Source organism: Grampus griseus (genome assembly GCF_964374135.1).
Source record: "Grampus griseus genome assembly, chromosome: 12".
NCBI lineage: Eukaryota > Metazoa > Chordata > Mammalia > Artiodactyla > Delphinidae > Grampus > Grampus griseus.
The window spans coordinates 28,852,986-28,870,404 of NC_139006.1; the positions used below are offsets into that span (position 1 = coordinate 28,852,986).

The window sequence follows — 17,419 nt, forward strand, 5'->3', positions numbered from 1 at the left end:
CCATGTAACTAGACTAATATATCTTTAAGTCAATGCAGCAAATATTTCTTGAGTGCCTCCCCTGGGCCAGACACTCTTCTGTACCTGAAGATGCAACAGGAAGCAAGAGAGACAGAGTCTGAGCCCTGTGGAGTTTATAGTCCAGGAGAGGAGACAAACCAAAAACCTACGTAGTGTACAAACAAATCAACTGCGACACGTCTGTGAAGGAAACAGAAACAGGTTGAGATACTGAAGAATGGGTGACAGTAACTAGAGATGGAATAGTCAGGGCAGGCTTCCCTGAGGAGGCGTCATTTTTTCTTTTGGCTGCGCCACGCAGCATGCAGGGTCTTAGTTCCCCGAGCAGGGACTGAACCCACGCCCTCGGCAGTGAAAGCGCCGAATCTTAACCACTGGACAGCCAGGGAAGTTCCTGAGGAGGTGTCATTTTAAACTCTTGAAGAATAGGACAGAGCTTGTCTTTAGAAAACTGTGTGAGTTGGGAGCTGGGAGGTGGACGAACATTCCAGAAAAAGAGAGCAGCAAATGCAAAGGGCCTGAGGCAGGGCAAACTTTGGTGTGTGTGTGTGTGTGTGTGTGTGTGTGTGTGTGTGTGTGGAAAGGCAGGAAGTCTGGGCTGTGGGGAGCAAGGGGAGAAGTGGGAAAGGTCAGCTAGGCACCCGGAGGTGCAGGGCTTGTAGGTAGTGATGGTTTGCATCTCATTCATAGTGAAATTTCTAAAAGTCTTTAAAGCACCCTTGACTGGCTGAGGAAAAAGTGATGTGTGTGGAGGCCAAGAATAGACACAGGGACTTCCCTGGTGGCACAGTGGTTGAGAGTCCGCCTGCCGATGCAGGGGACACGGGTTCGTGCCCTGGTCCGGGAGGATCCCACATGCCGCGGAGCGGCTGGGCCCGTGAGCCATGGCCGCTGAGCCTGCGCGTCCGGAGCCTGGGCTCTGCAACGGGAGAGGCCACGGCAGTGAGAGGCCACATACCGCAGGAAAAAAAAAAAAAAAGAATAGACACAACAGCACGGTCAGCCAGCAGTGGGGGGTCCTGCGAGTGAGGATGGCGGCTCCACCTAGAATAGGAGGTACTAGAAATGAAAACGAGGACAGATTCAAGGGTCGAAGGAATGCAGATGGTGGCACCGGAAGGCAAAGAAAGCGTCGGGGGAACGCCCTGATTGGGGCGTTTTGCACGAGGTAGACGGTTGTGCCAGTGAAGAGCAGGGTGGGGATAGAGGGGTGGAGAACAGCTCAGCTGCTTCAGGAAATGGGGAAATCGAGAATGCTGTCTTGAAAACACTCAATATGAAATCACTGTGAAACAGCCAACTTCCAGGAGACGTTCGGGTAGGAGAGCCCACCGGGGAAAGCCGTTTTGTTTTGCAGGCTGGAGGACCTTGGCCTTAAACAGTTCACGGTGGCCGAGCTGTTCACGCGCATATTCATCCCCACGTCCTTCTTGCTGGTGTGCATCCTGCACCTGCACTACTTCCACGACCGCTTCCTGGAACTCACGGACCTGAAGTCCATTCCCAGCAAGGAAGACAGCACCATCTACAGGTGAGCCCGTGCAGGAAGCTCCAAGAAGGCAGCCTGGACCCTCCCAACCATCTCACTTAGAATCTCAGCCCTGAACTTGCCATGAGTATCAGCCTGTAAGTGGGGGAAAAATGAGAAAAAATGCGGAATATTTGACGGCTCTTTGTGAAACAGTTGGTAGTGATTTATGATGGTTCATGCAGTGATCTTGACAGGCACGTGAATTAGTTCAGAGTAGCTGTGTAGACTGGAATTCCTTAGCGGTGGTGATGTGGCTTTTGTGTCCAGGCTGGTGAGGTGTTTTTAGAACATTTACAGAATCTGGCTAATTCGGAGGATGAGTTTCTGTCGCACTAACGGGCAGAGAAGAAGTCGCTGTGAGTGAGAGCGCAGTGCAGAATTCTACCTTCCGTCTTGGAAGGGGAGAACCTTGGCTAAAAGGAGAGAATCTGCCATCTATGAGTAACCAGAATAAGATTTAAGGAAAGAAAGCGAGGGCAGTGTTTTCTTTCATCAGCTCCCTGCTGTGGTCTGCCCATCAGTAAACATAAATTGTTTACAAGTAGCAGATGGATCTGGCTCTCCCTGGCCATGTGTGCTGAAGCCACGGTGGGTCATCACACATGCCTAGATCTGCTCCATCACGGGGAAATTACAAGCACTCGTCTAATGAACCTTGATACTGATTTTCCTCTCTGCTTCACATAATAGCCTGTGATTCAGTTCCTGGAAAAACACTTGTTAAGTAAATAAGGGAGCAAAGTGCTGTATTCAAAGGAGCACAGATGCCACAGTTGAAAATTCCCCTTAGCTCTTTTTCAAGGAAAACAACGTGTCCATCCAAAGAAGATGCAGCAGTATCTCATCACGCACAGTTTATGAAATATCAAACTGTCTGTGTTGTGCTGTGCTAGGGAGTGGAATTATGGAAAACTGAATTTGTTGCACAGAGTTCCTGTTAAGTATGTAGAACCTGATTTAATTATGTAGGTTCTGGAGAAGGACAGCAGCCTATGTCAAGATGTGTTCTCCCTGTTTGCTCTGGTGTCCTGCCAGCCCATAACCCCCTCGCCTGGCAGGACAGGGAAGGAGGCCAAGCAGTCTGTTCAGTCTGAGACTGGAGCTGGCCCTCCTCTGGCCGCAGCTCAGCCTGAGCACCCCCCTTAACTGTTGCTTTTCTAAGAAAATGTAAAAGGGTGAGGCGAGAGTATATAATGGCAGCCACCTGAATGGTCTAGGAATGCAGGATTTCATTTTTGGTTCTGTGAAAAGCAGTTTTCTAGAAACTCGAGGAGTTCAAAGGACTCACTCTAGTTCGGTGTTTTGGGATTTCATGCAAGAGTTTCATGTAAAAGTCCCCCAAGTTTCAACTTGGACCATAAGATACGTATCCCATCTTTTTTGCAGCTCTTTTCCATTGTAGTATTTTCCTTACTAGCAATTTTCACCTCACGGTAGTTTTAGTCCCTAGAACGCTAGTAAATGGCTACATTAAAATGAAAATGATGAAGAAAAACATATTTTTGGGGTTGGGATTGACTGTCCCGCTTTGCCTTCTCTGTTCCTGCCCGCTTAGTAGATGCTGGGGAAAAAAAAAAAAAAAAACTCCCAAATTGGGAATAATCAATGCATTTTATCCCTTAAAGTGATTCCAGTCCTGTTGTTTCTGTGAATAGCCAACTGTCCTTTTTCCTGTTTTGTCTGTCGTTTTTGTGGTTTGTGTAGGCCCTGTAGGCAAATGTCACTTGTGTCTGAAGCAGAATTCATTGTGTTTAGCCTTCCACAATTTATAAAGTTAGCACTATGAAAGTGTTTTATGATATACCTTATGTGAAACTATTATTAGTTCTAGGTAGGCATCCTCAGGAATAGCATTTCCCTTATATACTGATAAAATATATAATAGAACATAATCACAATGTAATTATTATATAATATATACTTAATAAGGTGCTAAGTATCCACTCCTTACTTAAATGTCTGTCACTGCAGTTTGTCCATAATTTATTTTAGAAAGTACTGTGATGCATATAGAAATAGAATGAGTTTTTTCTGTCTTCAGTTTTAGAACACCCCAGAAAACAGTATGTTGACTATGGACATTTAGGAGGATTTTCTTCTTTTAATTCTGGGGAAGGAGCAAGAATTAATGTTTTCCGTGGTATTTTATCTGATAAATGCGTTCTGGACATGTAAACCTTATAGATTCCTGACAAGGTGTGTGACTGGGGGGGAGGGAGGGAGAGACTGTTATCGTCCGGCGATTTCCCGACTCTGATTTCTCTGCTGCCGAATCTCACTGTCTGGACCCTCCTCCAGTGCGTGAAGCATGTCGGTGACACATGTGGTGGTGCAGAGCTTACGGGACATCCACTCCTCCTCTCTGGCTAACACTCTCCTCTTTCTCTCTCCAACTGTCCCCCGCTGCCACCGCCTGCTTCCTTGTGCCCCCGCGTAGCCATGCCAAGGTCAATGGGCGCGTGTATCTGATAATAAATAGGTGGGTACCTCGACGTTTTCTCTCTCGGTTTCCTTTTTGTTAATGGTCTCTGGGGGTGTTAAACGCTTCATTAGCTTGTAAGTGGAAAATGGCATCATCAGACAGTGGGCGTGGCCTGCAGGTGCGCTGGATGTCTTTTGCAAACCCAGCCATTCGGCGTTTGGACCGAACGGTGCTGCCGAGCGGACTTGGAGGTGGCCGCGGGTCTTCAGCTGGCCCTCGGCGTCGGCCTGGCTCAGCCGCCAGCCCCACTGACGTCACCCTCGGTAGCATTGGTTCCCGGCTAGCCTGCGAGCCCACCTCCCTCTTGAACACGTGATGGAGAGTTCAGCTCAAGAACCAGCTCCTCCACAGACCTGCCCAACACTGCCGGCTCCCCGCTGAGCGGAACTGCCCTTGCTCTGAATTCCCGGGGCACTTTCTCATCGCTGTCCCCCGACACTGACCTTCAGCCCCTATCTGTCTGGCTGTCTTGTCTCCCCTGCTCGAGGCCTCCACCCCGCAGGCCCGGAGTCCCTGTAAAATCCATCTCACTTACCGTGGAGGCTCACCCATTAGTGGACCCTCAGTAGGTATTCCTGAATGAAGTGACAGTGGTCACAACAATCTATGGTTAAGAGAAAATTAAAGCATCAGTTTCTTCAAATATACGTCTACTTGAAAGAGCAACGTATTGAAGGACGGTATTTTACATGACCCAACTTCACAATATATTTGCTTTCTGCCAAAAAGGCAAAGCTGGGCAGTACCTTAGAAGCATATCACCCAGCTGGGGAGATAAGCCATGCAGGTAACCACACATAATAAAGAGTGAGCTTTGACATGTGCCGTGTGTAGAGTTATCCTCAAGTGCCCTAAGAGTTCAGAGGAAAGAGCCTTTGGGGTCTGCTTTGCCAAAACTCTTCTTACCTTATCAAGTAGGTGAATTAAAATGCCCACTCCCATAACTTCGTGTCATTAGTAATCAAGTCAGTAATTCAGGTAATAGAAACATGTATTTTGCAAGAAATCCACTTAACAAAATAACCCTGGGAAAGATTTGTTGGTTTTCTAGTCGTTATCTTAAGTAACATCCCAAGGCTGACAACCAAATAGCAAACCCTAGGAGGCAGAACTTCTAGAAGGAGGTGTAAAAACTTAGCGCACCGTGTGCAGATCTCTGCAGAAGAGGAAGGAGGCTGGGCTTTCTCCCTTTGGGGCCAGTTCTGTGGACAGCCTGAGAGAGAAAAGTCAACCTCAGGTTTTTAGCTGCCAGGAAGAGAAGTAAGACAGAGACTCGAACTAGAAATCTCGAGCAGCTGCATCAATCTTATCCCTCTAAACATAAGGAAGCACAATCTCTGTCTCTCTCCCTCAGTGTTTCTCATAAAGTATTGACCATTTGCTTTAAGAGGAGGTGGCTGGGGCACCCAAGAGGTCAGGAATTGGTTTGATGGGCTCTGATGGCTGATACACTTGGCCTTCCGTATCCGCGGGTTCTGCATGCATGGATTCAACCAATTACAGATCAAAAATATGTGAAAAGAAAAAAAATTCCAGAAAGTTCCCCAAAGCAAAACTTGAATTTGCTGTGAGCAAGCTACTATTTGCATGGCATTCACATAGTATTAGGTATTGTAGGTCATCTAGAAATGATTTAAAGTATACAGGAGGATGTGCATAGGTTATATGAAAATACTACACCATTTTATATAAGGGACTTGAGCATCCGTGGATTTTGATATCTTCGGGGGTCCTGGAACCACTCCACCATGGATACCGAGGGACGACTACAAGTTTTGGTCCCCGTTGTCCCCGACTTTTCTCTTGAGAGAAAGCCTATGCCCATTACCCCAAGTCACAAGGCCAGTGAATTCACTCAGGAGTTCTTAGAATGATCTAGATGCAAAGTCATCTAAAATAATTTAAAACTTGAAGCATTCCACCATTAGGTCAGTCTTCTTTCCAGTGGAATCTCTCATTTTTGTCTGAATGCTAACATTTTAAGAAAGGCCAGAGCTCTGCCTTAAGGGACACGTGACCTAACAAACCCGTCCCTCTCTGGATAATGTGTGCCTCTGAAAGGCTGCACGTGAAGTGTGTCCAATGATAGGGTGAACCTTTTATTTAAGTAAATAAGCTTTCCATCTCCCAAAATTTATTTCTGTACGCTCAATGCTGTTTTATAAGGAGAATAATGTGTTTGTAAACATGAGTTCCAGTGAAAGAGGGGACATAGCTACATTTGACTTCTGCGTCGATTACAATTTAGACTTGACCTTACGAGGCGTGAGGTGGCGGGTGTGTTTAGGACAGTGGGTGACTGGTAAAATTTTGATGATGTGAAAAATTGCAGGAAGTTCCAGCTGAATCTGTAAACAGACTGACTTAGAAGATTTTAACAGGAGTAATGATTATTTCTCCCGCATATACACAAACCAGAGCCATTATACCCAATCTTGCCTAGTAGATTATTTTTGGAGGAATGACTACCACACAGAGTTAAGATGTGACATTAAATTGAATTAAATGAAATCAACTGCTCATCTTTGAATACAGTTTTCTCAAAGTGCTTAGGAGTTCCAGAATATAATCTTAAAGAGTTTTAAAACTTCTACTTTAAATATTACTTATAAATAGTACACATTTGCAAGAAAGTTCCTTTTTTCTAATAGTCTAATGAATGGGTTGAGTGCAGTTTACCTTGGAGTAGCTATAAATAAATAGAATTTAGGCCTTAGGGGATTTTAAAGTAGTAGAATTTCCATTTTCTTTTTTGGAAAGTAGCTTAATATGTGGCTTTTCAAAGTCAACTCCTAGTACAGACTTAAACCTCTGCAACTCTCCATAATTTGTTTCTTTGGTTTCAAATTAGAATGCCTCTCCAGTATAGAATTCACTCAGCAAACACTCAGGGAATGATAGTGTACACCAAGCAAAGGGAGGTGAGCAGAGTGAGACTGGATTTCTGTCCTCAAGGAGAGAATAAAATGATGTGGACACAAATTGAGAAATGCACACGTTGACTTACAGAGCTGCGGAAGCATGAAAGAGAGAGGGTGGGTGAATAAACAGACAAAAGTCACCTGCTCTGTTGGAATGCAAGAGGAGAGAACCGTCGTGGCTAAGAAATAGAGGATTAAGCTCAGAGCTTGGATCATCATAAAAGCAAGACCAGAGTTACAGGCGAGGTCAAGAAAATGCAGAAGAGAAGGAAATGGGCTCCCTGAGGGGAAAGACAGGCAAAACGGTGGGATTTAAGGAAGCTGGGGCGGGGTCCGGGAGAATCTGGTTCATCAGCTGGTCGGTTTGGATCCCAAAGTGGAAATCATCCACCAGTGATGGGATAATCCACACGTGAGGATCAGCAGAGAATTACAAGCATCCTAAGTTCCTTTGCTGGAAGTTTCAGGGAATGTTTTTTTCACTAGAGGGTGGTTTTTAATTTAGTCTTTGAAAAATCAGGATCCCTTTTTAAAATTAGTTAGGGGGAGGTACGTATCTAAGTTAAGGTACACAGGCTTTCCTGGGGAATCGATACAGCCGTCCGTGACAGCAAAGGGGCAGCCAGTTCTGCCTCGACCCTGCCCTGGGCAGTCGGACCCCAGCCCTGCAGCAACCCACCCGATCTGGCCACATGGCGGAGGGAGGTGATGGTGGCCATAAGAGGCCCTGGGCATTGAGACTATCTGAGACGGATTCTCGAGGGAGAAACGTTTGCACTGTTCTCTGAATGGCCATTTTAACACACAAGCCATTAAGGAATATGCTGATGACAGAATTAGAGTCCAAATTGAGCGCCCACCCCAGCAACCTGTGCTATGTGGTCCCACACGAAGGTGTGTCCTGATTCTGCCTCTTCCTTAGCATGAACTGATGATGCGGATTATCAAAAAGTATATGCAAATCTGTCATTAGCAGATGGTTCTTTACTCTAAAAATGTTCCTGTGTACTAAGCACCGTGTTAAGCACTTAACGGAAATCACCTCCATTTTCACAACATTCCAGGAAGTGGGCACTGTTATTCCATTTCACAGATCAGCAAACTGAGATTTAAAAGACACGGCAAATATATACTGGGTTGGCCAAACAGTTTGTTCGGGTTTTTCAGTAACATTGGAAAAACCCCAATGAACTGTTTGGCCAACCCAATGTGTATATATACATATATATATATATATATATATATATATATATATATATATATATATATATATGTATGTATGTATATATACATGTATAACTGAATCACTTTGTTGTACACCTGAATCTAACGCAACATTGTAAATCAACTATATTTTAATAAAAAAATTTTAAAAAATAAAATAAAAGACATGGTAAGGAACTTTGCCAAGTCCTCTCGCTAGTAAGATGTCTAGTTGAGGCTTGAATCTAAGTCGTTCTGATTCCAAAGAGCGTGCTTATTGTTCTGGATTGCCTCAAAAAAATGCTACGAGAAAAATGAGAAAAAAATGAAAGTCGAAAGGATTCACACAAGTGTCTTTTTAAAATAGAAACTCCAACCATGCATTGAAAATACTTTCATCTGTACTCATTTTATGCACGCAAATTTTCTCGGTGAAATTTCAGGTGGCAAACGCCTAGGTTGGTAAATTATAGCCTGATACACGCTTTCCCTTTTGTCTTTTCTTTCTTTCTTTCTTTCTTTTTTTTTTTTGTTGGCCCTGTGTTACAAGCTCGGAGGTCAGGCTGCTCCAGAGGGCATCAGTGTCACTGTTTCCTCACGAGGATGATGTCAGAGCGGAGGTAGCAGCATTAGACACAGGAGCTCTCTCCCCTCTCCCCGACACCCCCAGCTCCATCAAGTCCCAGGTCTCCTGTAACTGACAAGTTTCCAGAAGTAGATCTTCCGGACTTACTTCCAAAAGGTTTAGTCTGAGGTTCTTCTGTGATTCCTTCGTTCAACAATCTCCCCTCAATCTGGACAGCACTTTGGGGGTCTCGTGGCTGGAGGACTTTTTGTTACGGAGCCATAGTGGCAACTGCAGAAACAGCCTCATCTCTGGGAGTTTCCCTCCATAAATAGCACTCATTACTGGAAAGTTGTTTTCAGTATCAAGTCGTGGCAGTGCCGAGGTAGATTATATAAGTGGTCATACTTCCACAGTAAAATCCACAAATTTCTGTCATTGTGAAAGTGGCTTCTCACTTGTAAAATGCAACCCCTTGCTTACCCTGAAGAGGACATGGAAACACTGACGTTTGTGTAGCACCTGACTTTCACCTTAATACCCTTTAATACGTAGAGTCCTGATGAAGCAGGGACAGAAAAGAAGTACCCTGAAAGTTGATGCACGGAGCTGGTGTAGGAGATGTGGAACTACAGTTTCCAGAATGGGGAACTTCCCCAAAGGTGGAGGGTCAATTGTCTACCTTAAGAAAATAAGCAAGTGTATATCTGCACAATTTCTTCTACCATCCTCAGAACGTTCTTTGTTCATTAAATGAACAATTCGTTTCTGACACTCTGTCATTTACCTACTTGACACCCTGTTAAAAAGAATGACTTTTGAAGGAGAACCTCTCTAACAGTCTAAGGACGATGCAGATTCATGACCACAGTTATCCAATATCACAGGCGTTTTAAATGTAAAACCAGCAAGTTGCATGTGAGCTTGGATTTTTATGTAGCCAAACTTCCTCATTTTGTAAAACACAAAAAACAAATAAATTCCAGAGAGGTGAAATAATTGACTCAGAGCCCACAACGGTACAGATATAATAACATGATTAAGTGTCCATCCTGTTACAGCCGGGCTGAAATGTATAGATTAATTACTGCAAATGGAGAGGACTATGTGTAATTCCAATAGACCTTTTCCTAATATCTATTGCCCACAAATATTCCTTCAAACATTCATTTGAATATGAATAAAAAGATATACTTTTTTAAAAAATTGAGGAGAAAGATCGTACTTGTTATTATCCACCACAAAATAAGCTGGACCGCCCGAGAGTCTGCTGGGCTCGGTGAGGCTGCAGCTCCCACGAGCTCAGAAGCTCAGCTCCCTCATCCAGCCTCATGCATGTCTTCTCAGGAGAGCTGGTCTAGTAGCTCACCTGGTGCCCAAGGATGGGGCGTGATGCAGGCTTCTTACCCCCAAAAGCATTAGCACCCGCTGCATTCGCTTCAGATGATGGCAGAATGGGGTTGGTCTCTGCAAAGGTTGACTGATGTTACACGTTATTTAAGAATTTTAAAATCCCTGCTTACCATGTGAATGACTTGATTCCTGGGGGATAGTTTGCTGTGTTACTAAAAAAGCATGATCTGATTTGCCTCAGCAGTCTCTGCATTCTGTCCTTTACCACTGCAGTCCCGTCCACTCTCAGATCAGTTGCCAGGCACAGGGTTCCCAAAGCCCGCTGCTGCCGCCATCCTGGAATGCACTTGGCGTTAGGACCCCTGCACCCGGGGTACAGGAATGCAATAGTGGATGATGTATAGCATGATGTGTGATCTCTGACTTTCCTTATAATTCTTCTGTTCTCATCTCCTTTTTTCCCTTTCTATTTCAATTACTTTGAGCAGCATCAAGAAAAAATTACCAATCTACCAAAATGAGTAAGTCCCCCTGTGAAGCCATGAAATGCTTGCTCTACACAATGCCATTTCATGCTTCTCCATCCTAAACTCTGACCATTTTCTCCTGTGGGAAAAATGTCAAGTTTAGGTGTCGCTAGCTCTCATGACCAACTCATCACTAGAACCTGAATTGGAAGAGCTAACCAAACCTGAGTTTACAGTTCGTTGTTAGAAAGAGCTTTAAGAAATAAAAAGCGACCAGATGCTAACAAGCCCACATGCCAGGCTGTGTAGTGACTTCCGTTTTGTTTATCCTCCTTCACGGGCCCCTCACTCGCATCCCCCGGAAGCCTTCCCTCCCCTGATTCGGCTGCTCTCTGCCCACAGACTGGCCCACCCCGAGGGAAGCCTTCCGGACCTCGCCATGATGAAGCCGACCGCCAGCTTGGAGGTGGCGGAAGCCAAGCAGCTGGCGGGACCTGGGGAGGAGAAGCCGGGGGGATGCCCTGCAAAGGCCAAGAAGGGCGAGCTCGGCAAGGACAGTGAGGAAGAGGACGACGAGGAGGAGGAAGAGACGTCAGGTAAGCCACCCGCCCGCCCCAGGAGCTGCTCAGAAGATGCCGGCTCCCAGACGGAGAGAATGAAACACTGGCTTGCTCCAAGTGCATAAAACGAGTATACGCTCGACCCAGGCAGTGAACTAGAGACCAGGGTGTGGTCTTTTGGTTGCTGTAGTCATAGTTTTCCTGTTCCAATTGCCCCAAGGATTTCCCTGTAATTCTGACTTAGAGGAAGATGGCAGATGGCTGGTTGTCTGGGTCCTGCAGGGTCCTGCCCAGTTTCGTTTAGTCTGTTAGTTCCCAGGAAGCATGGAGGAACCAGAGATCACAGCCTTTGGTGGGGGAGGTGACATTCTGAGGCTGTGATGCTGAGATGCTGCCCTTGTTTCTCCTGGTGCTCTGTGCTTTACAAAGTAGAAGATAAAAGGCAGCACCGGGAGGAAGATCCCTCCCAAAGACAAGCTCCCCACAAACTGGCCCCTTCGCCCACTCGTCGCAGAAACCCTAGGAGAGGCCCAGAAATGCTCCCTCCGTATCTGAGCGATGTGCCTTCCTCAGGTGAAGGAAACCAAGCTCTGGGGACCACGGGCTCAGGACTAGGTTGTGTTTTATACTTAAAGGCAGGTTTGAGCTTTACAATAACATCTCACCAAAAACTGGGCTGCAGCTTCCTCTTTACTTGCCCCTGTAGCCTCGAAACTGTGCCCAGGTGTGACCTCAATCTTGTAATGAGTCACCCGAGTCGCTCTGTAAGTAAACATTTTCACACTAACTAAAACCTTCCTTAAACTTTCAGAACCAAGTATATTACCTGTTGCAGACACCCCAGCCAGGTCAGGAAACTACGTACAGAGACCCTGGGTCTTATCTGCCTGGGGCCGTGAGCTTCTGTCTGCAGAGGCGGGGACAGGCTGATTGCGTGAAACAGTCCTGTGAGGACTTTTGTTCAGATTAACCGGGACAGACCACCTTCTAGGCAGAAGCATGACCCTAGTCTGCAAAATGTTATTCCCTAGCACAAGGTGGAAAGTAGAAAATGACGAATTTGATTAAAAATTATGACTGGAATGAGTCTGAGCGCCGCACTTGGTGAACTGTGACTCAGTCGTTCAGCCTCTCAGGTCCATCCTCTGCTGTGACAGGGGTGGGCTCGTCCAGGGCGGCTGGTGGGCTTTGCCCACCCCCTAGTTAAGCCCCGGCAAGGAGACTGGCGCTTAAGGAACCACTGTTTTGGCAAAAAAAAATGTCATGAAGAGGGAGCTCAGCTACTTAATATTCGGGGGAAATCAAGGAATCATAGCTCAGCCCTAAGAGTAAACAAGGTCAAAATTCTTTTTTGCACAAATTTAATGAAAAGGTGGGCAAAAGCAGCCTGTCCTTCGTTCATTCTCGGCGTGTGACGTCGAAGTCATCACCGGACGTGGGATTCTTGGGCCACCTTCCTCCAGGTCGGGGTGTCTTAGATAGAATTCATCCACTCCTCTGATCTTGCAGCGTCTCGTTCCCATGGGAATGATACAAGGTAGGCTTTCAACCGTAATCGCACACACAAGCCCTTTTCGTGCCCTCGGGCACATTCCCTGCCCTGCAGATCTGAGGAACAAGTGGCACCTGGTGATAGACCGCCTCACGGTGCTGTTCCTGAAGTTCCTGGAGTGTTTCCACCAGCTGCAGACGTTCCTGTGGTGGATCCTGGAGCTTCACATCATCAAGATCGTCTCCTCCTACATCATCTGGGTGTCCGTGAAAGAGGCAAGTGACGCCTGTTTATCCTCAGGCCAAACCGAACCAGGTCCCATCGCCACTTTCCTTGGTCAACTGTCCCTGATTTTTTAAGGGTGATTTCCCACGACGTCAGGACACCAAGGTGTGAGACAGGCACATACACTTGACACACAGAAAACCACAGCACAGCTATTCTGAGAAGAGGGAGCGATCTCAGGGCAGAAAGAGCCCCCGGCTTAGTCCCTCAACAGTGTGGTCCTATCACAGAGGTTCCTGATTTTCATCTAGTCTTTAGTGAAGGGTATGAGACAGGATGCTTTTCTGCACTACGCGCGTGGGAATCCACCTCCATAAATTCTCTTTGGGGAAAACAATAACATTCCGGTACATGCTACCAAGGAAACGCAGGTTCCAAAATGTGATAGAATCTTTCTTAGAGCTCAGCCTGTTCACGATTGGAGTTTCTGAGATGAAGCACAAAGTCTTTCAACATTGTAATAGCACTTCTGTTTTCTTACCTGAAAAGAGAAGAGTCATCATTCAGCCAACAATGGTTTGGTGTTTACTGTGAGAAGTTAGCTTTCTTTCAATTTCTTCAACAGATAATTTTCACGTATTTCTAACTTCCCTGTACTCTTTTTGAGTTAGTGACAACTCAAAGAGTCTTTGCCCTCTAAACATTAGGTCAGGAAAGACTGCCTATAATGTTTAAAAAGTTAAGTAATAATATAATATTACAACTACAGTACTATGAACACCAAATGTTTCACGAGTAGGTAACTAAGGGGTAAACCTTACTGTGAGCTCTCCAGTCTAAACTGGGACTTTCTCCCTTTTCATACAAACCATCTGAAGTGGGTGGGTAATCAGGGCCAGGTGGGGACAAAACAGGAGCCACTGTCCCCGTGAGATTTGTGGCAGAAAATGACACATGCTCCGTCGTTAAGTAACCAAGTCTATACATTGATTAGAACTAAAATGTAGCCTAATATATATAGTAATTGAGAATAAAAAAGTTAAAGCATTTTAACTTTACAGGTGAATTGACCAATTCAGACAGAATTTGAGGGTCGGAATATTAAAGAACAATGAAAAAGGATCAGGGGAAACCTGTGGCTAAAAATGAACAAAGTCCGTTTCTGAATTAACCAAGTCTGGTGTGCAGATGATTTCTGATGTGTGGCAGAGTGGGTGCGGGGGCATCGTAAGACAATTGAATGATGGGAGTGGGCTTTTAATGAAAGAGAAATTAGTGTGAGTAGGGCATGGGAGACCCACTCTCTGAATCCATCCTGGCGAGTCCAGAAGGAGAAAGAAAGAGAGGGTTAAATGACACCACTTTCTCATAAATCCTAAATGAAAAGCAGACATATATACATATAATTTCCAATCATCCTGTTGAGTCTTGAGAATGCGTTATTAATAGGCTGTCACATAAATAAAGGATTACGGTCTCTTCACCCTCTTGCACCGTTAGAAAAACGGCCTCTGGTGGCATGCGACCAGTTCCTCCCCTACATTTCACATATTGCACAGACGTCCAAAATTTTCATTCCTGATCCCATCTCTCTCACCTATAACTATAAAACACGTTAAGAGACTCATGAATCGGAGACATTCTTCTCCTCCCACTGCTGGCACTGCTGGAATCCTGGTGCTGTAGGATGGTTTGACCCCCAAGTGTGTCTGGGGAGGTCACTCCACCTGAAGGGTGAGTCACCACGTGGTCCTGGGGGTCAGTGACTCTGAGGCCTCCCCTCTCTGCACTGACTTGGTCCCTGGGCACCATCACCGTGTTCACAGCTGATTCTTATTAATGTCATGGGAGCACTGAGCCATCAGAACACAAGGCATCATTGTAAGAACAACTGAACTTTTCTCCGTGCCCCGAATGCACGACACATTCTGATCATCCTCAGGTAATGGAAAGCCCTGTGGCTACCTTGAATAGCAAGCAAGATCTCAGTTCGTTAATCAGAGTTGTCTAGCCACGGAGAAGAAGCAAACTCTGGTCTCTCACCCAGTGGAAACATGTCCTCTTCCAGCCGCTTCTTTCTTTCTCACACTCACCTCCCTCACCGCCTCCCTGCTCCAATGAACTGACTGGTGTTATGGACTTGGGCAGGGGTGGCGGGGATGTGGGATATTCTGATCTGACTTGTACTGTCCTAGGATGGCCTCACACTGGGCTGAGGATGATCAAATCTACCCTTTTCCTCCCGGAGGCTCTTCTGTGATGGCTCCAGCTGCAGCTCTGGGGCCGTCACCCTGCCCGTGGTTTCCAGCACCCACTCCTCTTGGACCCACAGCCTTGTGGGCGCTCCCCTGAGCTGTGTTCGAACAGCCCCACGTGCATGTCCACAACAGCCCTGGAGCAGTAGGCACGGGGTCCCCGCTCTGCCTCTGGACATGGGTCCCAATGAAGCAATGACCCTGCACTGTCACCAAAGCATCCTCTCTCTCCTTGCTGCTGGATTTTCCGGGTGACATTGGACATCTGTGCCCCAACCCTGTCACCAACTCCAAGGTGCACACACTGAGACTGCTGAGGGGTCCTGCTTGGAGCACCTCCCTCAGGACTTTTGTAGAGAATTGGCATCTCCTTCTACCCTCACCATCTCAGGGTCGAGGGACAGACAGAAGCACCGCCCTACAGAGAATCCCCTTCACACGCCCTCCTGTCGTCTTCACCGTTTTGACCCATTTGTGTCCTCCTGGACCCATTGGCAGATCTCTACATGGTTTCCCGTCGACTGGAAATTTGTACACTTTTGGCCAGAACCTCGTTTTGCAATGTCACACTGACCTGCTCCAACTTGGGTTCTCATGACACTTGGATTTAACATCTCTCTGCACTGACTACAGGTGGGAGGAGAGATAGACGCTGCCTCTTGCATGTAGTTCTCATAAGGAGCCATGTGCCAGCCCAGCGTGGATGTGGCTGAAGTTTGCACCATCTAGGGGCACCGCTCACCTGAGAACGGCCTCCCCGGGCTTGTGCGTTCTGAGGTGCTCACCTCTGCCCGTAGGGGCCTCTTCTGCTTTGAAGGCTCCACTCATCCCCACAGGAGCAGTCCATCAGCAATGACATTTGCTGCGTATATTTGCTGTCCGTAGCTTATTAATTTTGATTAATACAAAAAAATCCTTTCTCAAAAAAAGCCCATCAGTAAATGACAAGATGAGAACAAAGTCCACATCCCCAGTTAAATCTTCAAGATATGTGGCCACACATGTGCTTTGCATTCAAACCATCGTTATCCAAGGCCACCAGCAAGGGTGCTGGTTTTCACAAGCTTACGGGGCCATTTCCCCCACAAATATGAAACTTGCCCCAGGTTATCTTCATGGACGTCTGAGGAGGGAGACCATGGGAAAGAATTCATTACAGAAACCCTTCTGCATCTCTTACTCAGAGCGACACCATTTTGGAAAGACCTAGATTTTTACCATTGTCTTCTCCTTGTTTTATACGCAGCTGTGCTAATTTCAAAAGGTTCCTGGTGAGCTCTGTGAGATCACGTTATTCTTGGAGGAGGGGCCGGTCCTCACTTCTTCAAGTATCTTTAGCGTGTCCCACAGGGCCTGGCCAGTGCAGAAGCTCCGTAAATGTTTACTGACTGAAGGAAGTAAATACAATAACTGTGCAAGTTTGAGATTTTCCCCAGATATCAGTTGATGCTTCATTATTATTATTATTTTCACTCTCACTAAGCATGCATTTAGCCTTTATTATGGACTTACAGTAAATTACAATAAATTGAATGGTTATATGGTGCTAGGTGCTGACACAAAAGCATGGCAGACACGTTTCCTCCCTCAGCTTGCAGTCTGACGGTAGCGGCTGGTAAATAAAACCAAAGTCACTGCCACTGCTGATGGGGGAGGAGCCTCTGGGTGCTCAGGAGGGGGATGTCATGCCGAGGTGGCCCCGTGGAGGTGACATTGAAGCAGAGGGGGCTCTGAGGGAGGGGGACCGGGGATGGGCAAGCGTAATAAGGGTTGTCTGACTGCTTGTTGTATACATGGATGACCAGCTATTTCCCTAGAAATTCTGACTCGTTGGATATTGGTGGGGGCCTAGATATCTGTCATTTTTTTAAAATGTATGTTCCATGAGATTTTTATCATCGGGGACATGAGGAGACCTTTGTCAACCATGATTGCATTGAATGAAGCACCACACTTCTCTGAGTCCCCGTTTTCCTGTTTGTAAAATGATAAGAGGGCTTCCCTGGTGGCGCAGTGGTTGAGAGTCCGCCTGCTGATGCAGGGGACACGGGTTCGTGCCCCGGTCCGGGAAGATCCCACATGCCGCGGAGCAGCTGGGCCCGTGAGCTATGGCCGCTGAGCCTGCACGTCCGGAGGCTGTGCTCCACAACGGGAGAGGCCACAACAGTGAGAGGCCTTCGTACCACAAAAAAATAAAATTAAAATTAAATTTTTTAAAAAAAGATAAGAAACAAAACCGCCCACGTGACAGAGCTTTTCAGTCCTTATTTAACTTGATTCTCCAGGTCGTTGGATCCTGGTGACCATTTCCTTATCCTTGAAGCTCTCCCCACCGTTGTTTTCC

General features: G+C 46.4%; 1 protein-coding gene across 4 annotated transcripts in view; it reads left to right on the forward strand.

The window, feature by feature from the left end:
- Positions 1–17,419, forward strand: part of PIEZO2 (piezo type mechanosensitive ion channel component 2) — a gene marked incomplete at its 5' end in the record, with an annotated part of 334,873 nt that overhangs the window by 243,319 nt on the left and 74,135 nt on the right. For 2 of the 4 annotated variants that reach the window (XM_082668432.1, XM_082668434.1), the window contains 5 exons: positions 1,379–1,552; positions 3,990–4,031; positions 10,565–10,597; positions 10,946–11,139; positions 12,710–12,870. In XM_082668432.1, coding sequence (XP_082524558.1) covers positions 1,379–1,552; positions 3,990–4,031; positions 10,565–10,597; positions 10,946–11,139; positions 12,710–12,870 — 604 coding nt within the window. The remainder of the gene's footprint in view (positions 1–1,378; positions 1,553–3,989; positions 4,032–10,564; positions 10,598–10,945; positions 11,140–12,709; positions 12,871–17,419) is intronic. The other 2 variants (XM_082668433.1, XM_082668435.1) reach the window with 2 other exon arrangements.